Source organism: Pezoporus wallicus, unplaced genomic scaffold (genome assembly GCF_028554395.1).
Source record: "Pezoporus wallicus isolate ANWC-B61680 ecotype Strahan unplaced genomic scaffold, APGP_CSIRO_Pwel_v1 contig_8542, whole genome shotgun sequence".
Taxonomy (NCBI): domain Eukaryota; kingdom Metazoa; phylum Chordata; class Aves; order Psittaciformes; family Psittacidae; genus Pezoporus; species Pezoporus wallicus.
The window spans coordinates 1,583,955-1,595,016 of NW_026640148.1; the positions used below are offsets into that span (position 1 = coordinate 1,583,955).

Below are 11,062 nucleotides of genomic sequence, written 5' to 3' on the forward strand. Positions count from 1 at the left end.
TCCCGCGGCTCCGGGGCTTGATTGCACCTGCTGGGGCAGGCATGAGGACATGACCGCTGGAATTCCCACCGGGATCAATGCCGGAGAGGAGCAGAGCAGAGGGAAATGCCCAAATTTACCCCACTTTGCCCAAATTTGCCCCTTCCTGCAGCCCCGCCCCCCTCCTCATCCACATTCAAGGGCGGGGCTGGCCACGTCCCCGGGAAGATTAATTATTCATGAGGTTTCGCGCGCTTTCGCCGACCACGTGGGTCCGTTTTCGCGCGGAATTCAGCCGGCTAGGAAGACGCGGCGGCCATGGCGGTGAGCGGACGGGACGGGACGGGACGGGACGTCCCCGTTAAGCCTCAGGGTGCAGACCCCGGTTCCCCCCCACTGCGGTCACGGTCGCCTTGTGTCCAGTGGGGATCGGGGCGGGGGGGTGAATGGGGATACCCGACGTGCACAGGGACGTTTTCCCCATGCCCCGCACGGGAGCGATAGCCGGGCCAGGGGGATCGGAGGATGGGTTCCCTGCACTCCCGTTGGGATGAGGGTTTTAATCTCTTCCCCATCGGTGGTCCATGCCCCGCCCCTGGACGCCCCGGTTCCGCTGTCCCCCGGTGCCCCCTGACGCTCCGCGTCCTTGCAGGACTCCTCCGAGTCGCAGGCAGCGGCCACCAGCCCCGTGCGTAGCTCCCGCCGGGGCGATGCCTTCACTTCCAGCCCCGGCCGGGACCTGCCCCCCTTCGAGGATGAGTCCGAAGGGCTCCTGGGGACCGAAGGGCTCCCCGAAGAGGAGGAGGAAGGGGAAGAGCTCATCGGGGAAGGGATGGAAAGGTAAGGAGACTGGTGGGGGTGGGGTGGGGATGGGGTTTGCTAACGGGATGTCAGTGCAGCAATGACATAGGGGGATCCCTCTGCCGTGCTGATAGCCGCGGTGAGGGGGCTGAAGAGCAGCTGGACAAAGTGCCATCGTGATCATAAAGTCATAGAATGGTTTGGGTTGGAAGGGACCTTAAAGCTCACTCAGTGCCACGGGCAGGGACCCCTTCCACTAGAGCAGCTTGCTCCAAGCCCCTGTGTCCAACCTGCCCTTGAACACTGCCAGGGATGGGGCAGCCACAGCTTCTCTGGGCACCCTGTGCCAGCGCCTCAGCACCCTCACAGGGAAGAGCTTCTGCCTAAGAGCTCATCTCAGTCTCCCCTCGGGCAGGTTAAAGGCTGTTGCTGCAGAGCAACTGCTCTGACACCCCGCAGCAGTAGCCAGGGAGGGGCAGGATGTGTCCTGGCTGTGTCCTGACCCTATGCTGTGTGTGTGCACCAGGGATTACCGCCCCATCCCCGAGCTGGACGTCTACGAAGCAGAGGGCCTGGCCCTGGACGATGAGGACGTGGAGGAGCTCACAGCCAGCCAGCGGGAAGCTGCCGAGCGGGTCATGAGGCAGCGAGACCGGGAGCTGGAGCAGGGCATGGGCCGCATGAGGAGGGGGCTGCTCTACGGTAGGTGGAGATGAGCTGTGCCGAGCAGGATGCTTGTGTGTGGGGAGCTGCAAGCAGCTCCTATGGGGAGCTGGACTCACCCCCGCGGGGTTAGCAGGGAGGTCTTTAGAGCTCCAGTGTGCTTGGGGTGGTGAAGCCTCAGGCTGTGGACTCCACACTGCGTGGTCCCTTTGGTTTGGGATTCCTAGGAGCGTATTTGGTGTGTTCTGGTTATGTGTTCACTGCTGAAACAAAAATGAGGATGCTGGGCCTGCATCAAGGGTTGGGGAACCTACCACGTGTATGCTGTCTGGTCTGTTGGTGTTCCATCCATCTGTGGGATGGGTGGGAGGACCATTGATGCACTTGGAAGCCCATTCTTTGGCGCCTCATCCCTCCATGCATTAATGGATGTGTGTGTGCTGTTGCATAGGAATCCTATTCAGCCCCATAAAGTCTTTAGCTCTGCTGTGGAAGATGTAGAACTGGAATTAGGCTGGGCCCTGGGGTGGTTCTTGGTGTGTATCCCAGGCTCTGACCTCTTGGCTTCAGCAGCCGGTGAAATACAGCTGAGACCAATCCAAAGGGTGGGAATGGGAATCCTGTTGAGAGCTTTCCCTCCCACCCTCAGATAGTGATGATGAAGATGAAGATCGTCCCTCGCGCAAGAGGCGCCTGGCGGAGCGCGCTGCGGACGGCATGGAAGAGGAGGATGAGGACATGATTGAGAGCATCGAGAACCTGGAGGACATGAAGGGGCACTCGGTGAGGGAGTGGGTGTCCATGGCAGCTCCCCGCCTTGAGATCTACCACCGCTTCAAGAACTTCCTGAAGACCCACGTGGACGACCGTGGGCACAACGTCTTCAAGGAGAGGATCAGCGACATGTGCAAAGGTAGGGCTGGGAGAGGAGAGGCTCTGCTCTCTATGGGGGACACCTTGCAGTGATCCAGCCCATAGGTGGGTTTCTGCCTGCCCTGTTTGTTGCAGACATTGAGTCAGCACCTTGGGGAAAGTGATGCTGATGGAGACGGATGAGTAATGGGAACATGTGCAGCATCGTCTTTGATTCTGGCTAATTCAAAGGCCCCTGGCGTCTGCTGCTCATCAATATTCATATCATAGACTGAGCAGGGGAATATGTGGGGCAGCAGACAATGGCCTGCAAGTTGGAGATCCGACAGAGACAACAATTGCTCACTGTCTGTGCTTTCTCACAGAGCAAACTGGGATATCCAGTGAGGGGACACAAATGGACCGTGTCAGTGTCACAGCCCTGCCTTCTGAGTAGGCACTGCCAGAAGCAGCAGTCACTGGCACTGATACATTTATAAAGCAGAACTTGGCACATCTAGAACAGCTCCTGGAACTGCAGGCGTTCATATTTCTTCTTTATATAAAGGCAGAAGCTCAAGCAATGGATCAGGGTCAGTGTTGTACAGCTGGGAAATAAAAGGCTTTTGTCTTGTCCCTTTCCAGGAGCACACACAGCAGGCTCTTTGCCAGCAATTCAGCCCATGTAATGTCTCTCCTATTAATTTCTGTTTCCTGGAAGCTTGTGGGAGAGTTGTGTGTTGGGCTGAGGCTTTAGAGTCTGAGGAGCATTGAGCCTTGGGAGGTATCTGCTGAAGTGGAAAGGAACAGTAACAAACTGGTGCTGCTGAGGGATTTGTCAGAGAAATGAATCAAGAAGGGTTTTCTACCCATTTTAACATCTAGGGATTTTGGGGGGAAGGTGCAGGCAGGATACAGGATGCAGGCTCTTTGTTCTGGCTGTCTCCTGCAGACTCCTCAAGGAAGGAGCAGGTTGAAGATATAACTCATTCCGTATGTGACTCATTCCATGTTTCTTCTTCAGAGAACAGAGAGAGTCTGGTGGTGAACTACGAGGACCTTGCAGCCCAGGAGCACGTCCTCGCCTACTTCCTGCCCGAGGCCCCAGCAGAGATGCTGAAGATCTTCGATGAAGCAGCCAGGGAAGTGGTGCTGGCCATGTACCCCAAGTACGACCGTATTACCAAGGAGATCCACGTCCGCATCTCCCACCTCCCTCTGGTGGAGGAGCTGCGGTCGCTCAGGTGAGCAATACAACTGCTCGGGGCCTGCAGCAGTCTTTGTGGTGCTCAGGAGGTCTCATCTGCTAAATCTCTGCATAAATCCAATGGGATGAGCTTATTGCAGGAGAAAAAGTCAAGGATGAACTTTGTGTCCCCAAAACACAAACCTGGATAGAAGGCTCTTACTGATACTTGGTCTCTTAGCAAGCCTTTGGGAGTTGTGCCTTGTAGCAAGAGTATTCCTGAAGGGAATTCTGCCTCCTATGTCCCACAGGCACCCAGCATCTCTCTGCCTTTCTGCAGGCAACTGCACCTGAATCAGTTGATCCGGACCAGCGGGGTGGTGACAAGTAGCACGGGGGTCCTGCCTCAGCTCAGCATGGTCAAATACAACTGCAGCAAGTGCAACTTCATCCTGGGTCCCTTCTTCCAGTCCCAGAACCAGGAGGTGAAACCCGGTTCCTGTCCAGAGTGTCAGTCCCTTGGCCCCTTTGAAATCAACATGGAAGAGGTAAGAGATGTTGTGTGGATGGGGCTGCTCCACTGCCTGTGTCCAGGGCTTTGTGAAGGTGAATGTTGTCTGTTTGAGCTCTTGAGCTGAATCTGCCCAGTTGAGCAGCCAGAAGTAGTTTTCTGCCCTGTTGTAAGTTTTTGGGCTAAATCTCTTGCCACAATCACCTGTGTGGTACACACACAGTTACCCATCCAAACTGTAGTAGATACAGCCTGTCCAGCTCTCCTCCTTCCCACATTGTCAGTATTTCCTGATCTGCCAGCTCAGGAAACGAGAGGACAGCAACAAAATCATTGCTTTGGAGCTTCTGACTTTAATTATTTGCTTCATCAGAAGTGGAGCATCCTCCCACAGGAACTGGTCCAGTATTTGTGTGGAGGCTGAAACACAGCAGTGAGATGTGACAAAGCCCTTTCCTGTCCCCGCTGTTGTCTGTCACACCCTGGAATTGCTCCTCACGACCTCCATCCTCCCATGCCCCAGTGTTTCCTAACCAGTGTTTGAATGGAGCTTCGTTGGTGAGGTGCTTTGAAAAGCATCCTCCTCACTGCCTCCTGGCCTGGCTGAGCAGCCTTTCTGTGTCGGTGCAGACAGTCTATCAGAACTACCAGCGCATCAAGATCCAGGAGAGCCCGGGCAAGGTGGCTGCAGGCAGGCTGCCCCGTGCCAAGGATGCCATCCTCCTTGCCGACCTGGTGGACAGCTGCAAGCCAGGGGATGAGATTGTGAGTACCAGGCTGGGGTGAGCACAGGTAACGGCATCATCTGTGGGGAGGGATTGTCCTCAAATTCATTTGGGCAGCTACTTACGACACTGATGTCTTGAAATGGAGAGGGGGCTGGTTTTGTATTGTGGAGGCACTGACGCACCACCTCCTGGTTCCCAGGAGCTGACAGGGATCTACCACAACAACTACGATGGCTCCTTGAATACTGCCAACGGGTTCCCGGTGTTTGCCACTGTGATCCTGGCCAACCACATTGCCAAGAAGGACAACAAGCTGGCAACCGGAGAGCTGACCGATGAGGATGTGAAAATGATCGTGGGGCTGTCCAAGGATGAGCAAATCGGGGAGAAGGTGGGTCAGCCTCAGGCATCCCTTCTTCCCCTGCTGAGAGCCCACCAGCCCAGTTCCCTCTGTGTGGTGTTTTGTAGCTGTTGATGAGAGGGGGTTATAGGAGGGAAGTAAATAAGAAACATTCCATGTACTTTTGGGGTCAAATGTTCAATTTCTTCCCTTCCTTCTCTGAGCCTTCCATGTCACAACAGGGATGGAAGATGGGTGAGAGGCACTCAGACACTGCTCTCGTCTCGTCCTTGTTTTCTCTCCTCATACCTTGATAGCAAAGAGGGGGAAGTGTTCCGAGGGGCCAGTGCTTGCATCTCCAGTCCTCTTAAGGGGATGTTACTACTTAGCTTCAGCTGTGTTAGAGATCTCAGCTTTGCTGCTTTCTGCATGCTAAGACCCAAATCCAGTACTTGAAAGAACGAAGACTGGGGCATGTTCAGCCTCGCTTGGGTCAGGTTTAAGCTCTGTGATGGGGGATTTCCCTCTTGCCTTGGTCATGGTGGTGTTGTTTTGACTGCTGTCCCCAATGGGTGGAGAAGCATCAATTGAGTCAAGACTGTTTTGAGGTCCTTCCTCCCCAGCATCAGGCTGTTATCAGAATACCCTTGAGAAATAAGCCAGTTATGTATATTTGACCATGATGACAATTCTCTTGTGGCAGAGCCCTTTCAACTACTATCACATGCAGTGAGTGAGTCTCAGATCAAGGTCTCCAGCTCTGCAGTAGCCGATAACAGACACTGTGATAGGCTTTGTGTGCGAAGGAATGTAGAGGCAGTGCCAGCACCAGACTGCACAATCTGCTGTGCCCCAACAGCATCATTATTGTGAAGCACATTTAGGGGGTTCTGGGTGGGTATTTCCCTTTGAAAGAGACCCCTGACCTTGGCTAAAACAAGATTGTTTGGAGACAGCAGTATCATAAGGGTAGATACAGCACCTTGCTGATGTTCCTGCCAAATGCTGTCCAGATGGGAAGTGGTATTCCCTGCACAGCTCCTCTGCTTTTCCTTTCAGATCTTTGCCAGCATTGCCCCATCTATTTATGGGCATGAAGATATCAAGAGGGGCCTGGCTTTAGCTCTCTTTGGTGGAGAGCCCAAAAACCCAGGTGAGGGTCGCTCGTGTCCCTTCAGCTTTGTGGTGTTCAGTGCTTTCAAGCCCTGCACTCATCTGCCAGCGTTGTCTCTGCCATTGCTCTTACAGGCGGCAAGCACAAAGTCCGTGGTGACATCAACGTGCTCCTGTGTGGAGACCCCGGTACAGCCAAATCACAGTTCCTGAAGTACATCGAGAAGGTGTCCAGCAGAGCCATCTTCACCACTGGCCAGGGCGCTTCTGCCGTGGGTCTCACAGCCTATGTCCAGAGGCACCCGGTCAGCAAGGAGTGGACTTTGGAGGCAGGAGCCCTCGTGCTGGCTGACAGAGGTGTCTGCCTCATCGATGAGTTTGACAAGGTGAGGCCCAGCTTCATCTCCATGGGCAGGATAAGGTGTGGAGGGATTGGTTGTAACCTCTGCTGTGAGGAGACACCATCACTCATGGTGCCATCCCCCAGCTGACCAGGGTTCCTCCAGTTTGCTTAGGCTCTCTCTGTTCTATAGTGCAGTTTGGTACCTTTCCAGAGCATCAGGAGCTGGTTCCCTCTGGTCTGTTGGCAGTGGAGTGTAGACATCGATTCAGTTTAAGTCATTCTTGCTTTCTCATAGATGAACGATCAGGATAGGACCAGCATCCACGAAGCCATGGAGCAGCAAAGCATTTCCATCTCCAAAGCAGGCATTGTCACATCCTTGCAAGCCCGCTGCACCGTTATTGCTGCTGCCAATCCCATTGGTAAGTGCTCAGAGACCTCAGGACCATCTCAGGCTTCAGCATCGGTCAGGAGAGCTGTGGCACTGCTTCCCCTCCCTCTGCCTGGTTTCTCCAAGCTGAGGCAGAGATGGAGCAAGCAGTCTCTAGTAAAGTGCTGGGGGTCTGTGCTTGCTTCAGAGCTGAGCCTGGAGCCTGTGTTTGACTCTGGTTGTCTCTGTGTCCCAGGTGGGCGATACGACCCATCATTGACTTTCTCAGAGAACGTGGACCTGACTGAGCCCATCATCTCCCGCTTTGACATCCTGTGTGTGGTGAGGGACACGGTGGACCCTGTGCAGGTACAGGCTGTGCTGTCAAATTGGAGCTTGCGGTGCTGCTGGTGGGATGCTCAGCTGCAGGTTTGCTTCAGTGTCTGCGTGTCCACTGCTCTCTTGCAGGATGAAATGCTTGCCCGGTTCGTTGTTGGCAGCCATATCAAGCACCACCCAGGTAACAAGGAGGGAGTGAATGGGGACGCCGCTGAGGTCAATCTTCCCAACACATACGGGGTTGAGCCCATTCCCCAGGAGGTCCTGAGGAAATACATCGTCTATGCCAAAGAGAAGGTCCACCCCAAGCTCAACCAGATGGACCAGGACAAGGTGGCCCAGATGTACAGTGACCTCAGGAAGGAGTCTATGGTGAGAATACTGAGGAGAGGAGGGGAAAGAAGAGTGTGCCTGGACTGCAAATCAGCCCGAGGCTGTTCCCGCATGTGCTGTCACTTTCTTGCCATGTGTTGGCAGAGACAGGCAGATCCTGCAGCGCGTGCTGAACAGATGATGCTTCATCTGACTGCAGAGCCGTGCCTGTTGGTGATCTGCAGAGTGACGGACTGGACACATGTACTCGTGTCTGCCATGGCAATGTCCTTGCTGTCACCCAGTCTGGCAGGCCTGTGGGGAGGTGTTTGCATGCACCCAGCCCCACATGTTCCTAGTACATTCTCTTTTATCTGTGGGATCTCTTGGGCTCATTTCATGCTCTCACAGAGGAATTAGTTGAGGTCAGAGGGGGATATTTGGAACTTGGGAAATCTATCTTTATTTTTTAATTGGCTTTTTGTTTCTTGAACGACTAAAAGTCACTGGAGGAAACAGGACTGGAAAGGCACTAAACAACGGCAAAGAGGGACCCACGTAGCATCCCTTAGGCTAAAATGTGGATGGGGGAGCCTGTGCCACTCTGCAGAGCATGCCAGCAGGTGGCAGAGCCTCCTTAGGCTGAGACAGAGCTCCGAGGTCCAGGAGCAGCTCACTGCAGTGGGAAGCAGGTCCTGGGCCAGAAGCCACCTCTGTAGCCCCATGTTTTAACTCCCCCTTTAACTCTCCCCTCAGGCAACGGGCAGCATCCCCATCACGGTGCGTCACATCGAGTCCATGATCCGCATGGCCGAGGCTCACGCCCGCATGCACCTGCGGGACTACGTGGTGGAAGATGACGTGAACATGGCCATCAGGGTGATGCTGGAGAGCTTCATCGACACGCAGAAGTTCAGCGTCATGCGCAGCATGCGCAAGGTGAGCACCGGCCCCCCGGCCCCATGGGTTCCAATGCAGGCCCCTGGCCTTAGTGGTCGGGCACTGGTTCTGTGGGGCTGATAAAGAGACCCTGAGGTCCTGTGTCAAGAGCACTGCCCTGTCTCTGTTCTTGTCCCCTGTTGTGGCACAGACTCCCGCTGCTGCCAGGTGATGGAGCCGGGCAGACAGTTTCTCCTTGTTCTTTCCAGGGCTCCTCAGGGAACAGTTGACCCCTGGGCAGCGCTCACAGTAGTTCAGTTCACAGTGTCTGCCCTTTCTCTGCATGGCAGGGACTGGCTCCAAACAGCTCTTGGCTGGCTACAGCCTAGCATTTATCCTCTGCAAGTGTCTGCCCTCAGTCTGGACCACTCGTGGCCTCTCCCTTTGGCTGCACAGAGCCAGCCAGGCGCAAGCACTTGTTGGGGAGGCACAGGGCAGGCTGGGCTGGAGGTTTCAGATAGGTGAAGGAGCAGCCAGCACTGTCATGGCTGTCACAAGGCTGCTGCTGCATGTGCAGGTGGCAGCTTAGCAAAGCCAGTGTCCCTTGAGAGACACCAAGGGCGCAGGTGACAGTGGTGTCATTGCATTCGCTGTCGGGAGGCTGGTGTGGACACGGGAACCGCAGTGCATCACTCGGGTCCTGACCTCCTTGGCTCATCTCATCCTCCCTCCCAGACCTTCTCCCGGTACCTGTCATTCAAGAAAGACAACAATGAGCTGCTGCTCTTCATCCTGAAGCAGCTGGTCGCAGAGCAGGTGATGTACCAGAGAAACCGATACGGGGCCCAGCAGGACACCATAGAAGTCCTAGAGAAGGACCTGGTGGATAAGGTAAGGGCTTCTCAAAGCAAGCCTGCTCAGGCTGGTTCCTGCTCTCTGCCTGCAGGCTCAGAACCAGAAGTGTCCTCAGGCTTGTAACTTCTCTGATAGCAGAGAAACACTGATGTTAATCAGTTTGACCCAGAGTCAGCACTGTCTCATCTGTCTCTGCTCCTTTCTTGTCTGGAAGCACCATATCCTTCCCCCTCTGTCCTCCTGCACCCCCATAAAGCATTAGGGTTGCAGTGGTAAATCCTGCAATATGGCTGGTGCTTTGCAGGGGAATGAGAACATCAATTCCCTGGTGCCTGCGTTTGAAGAAGCAGGAAAATCTCTTGCTTGTATGAATTTCCCCAATCCATCCTGAGGGATCACCCTCCCCAGTGCATCCTCATCCTTGTCCAGGGGCTCTGCTCCTCACCCGGCCTATCTGTGCAGTATTGCCCTTGCTTGGCACTAAAGCACTGTTTGATTCCCGGGTTGCTGCTTTTCTGCTCCTTGCATCAAGTGTGAGGAGTAACAACTGCCAGAGGCACAGCTCGGTGCTGCTGCTGCTGTGACACCCCCAGTCACAGGTCTCCAACAAAACTTTCCCACTGGATGAGGTGCTCTAGGATAGCAGCTCCATTCTGGCTCTAGTGGGAGTTAAAGGGCGAGTGGAGAGCAGGCAGGTGCTGAGCCAGCATCCTCTCTGCCCAGCTCAGCTCTGCCAATGCTCCTTCCTCCTGACCTGCTGTCTCCCTGCTGCTGCAGCTCTGGCTCCTGCTGAGGAGCGCAGAGGTTGCTGACTCTCAGGTTTTGTGTCCTCTGCTATGGAAAACCACATGGTTCCTGCTTTTCAGTTTTCATAACCATTCCCCTCTCCTTTCCCTCCTCCTCGTCCTCCCCAGGCTCGGCAGATCAACATCCACAACCTCGCAGCCTTCTTTGACAGTGAAGTGTTCCGGATGAACAGGTTCAGCCGGGATGTGAAGCGGAAGCTCATTGTCCAGCAGTTCTGAGCCTGGCACCGAGTCCACCCGAGACCTCCCTCCTGCAGCCCTCCCGGGAATGCTGCAGAGATCCAGAGGGACTGAGCTGCACATTCTCTTGCTTGCTTTGTGCCTCGTGGATTAAGGCAGCGCTGAGCTGCTGAAGACTTTGTAAATAGAACAGAATTAGGTAGTGAAATGCCCAGCCAAGTCTGTTTAGCAGCTTGGTTCGTGTTTTGCCTTGTAGCTAAGCACACCAGGGAGAGGATTGCTGGCCACCTAGGTGGCATGTTTGCTGTTGATTTGTTGCTGGTTGTTACGGGCTCGTCTGCAGGAAGGGACCAAGTGGGAGCATTCAGAAAGCATTTGTCTGCCTTGTCCACCCCCCTGGATTGGAAGCACCATCTCTGGTGACTGCACAGGCTGCTGGGTGATAACTGGGACTGCTTTCAACCACTGGAAGCAGCCAGCCTCTTGGCTCCAGGTCTTTGTGCTTCACACTTGACATTTCCCCAGGTGCCCTCATGGGCTGACCTTGTGCTTGGTTTCTATACAGGCAAAGAAAGCTCCTTCAGTACGTGCTGAGGAGCATCCAGCAGCCTTAGAAAGGGGCTTCCCCTGCCTTACTGGATGTTATCTCTGCAGATGTGACTTTCCAGCTGGATCGAAGTGCTGGCACATAAACTGGCCACCACCACCCCTGTTTGTTGAGGGTGAAGTACCCCTGGTATTGCTTTGGGAAGGGGCAATGGAGGAGCCCTGAGCTGGAGCTGTTCAGGGAGGGCAGGATGGGCTC

General features: G+C 54.8%; 1 protein-coding gene across 1 annotated transcript; it reads left to right on the forward strand.

Moving 5' to 3' along the window:
• Window positions 1-164: 164 nt before the first annotated feature.
• Window positions 165-11,062, forward strand: MCM2 (minichromosome maintenance complex component 2). Its single transcript, XM_057417514.1, has 16 exons — window positions 165-303; window positions 632-819; window positions 1,307-1,482; window positions 2,093-2,356; window positions 3,320-3,539; window positions 3,822-4,029; window positions 4,623-4,757; window positions 4,920-5,111; window positions 6,120-6,213; window positions 6,309-6,559; window positions 6,812-6,938; window positions 7,143-7,255; window positions 7,355-7,597; window positions 8,294-8,476; window positions 9,152-9,307; window positions 10,186-11,062. Exons 1-16 carry the CDS (start codon window positions 298-300, stop codon window positions 10,294-10,296), a joined length of 2,667 nt encoding a protein of 888 aa, XP_057273497.1. The 5' UTR covers window positions 165-297; the 3' UTR covers window positions 10,297-11,062.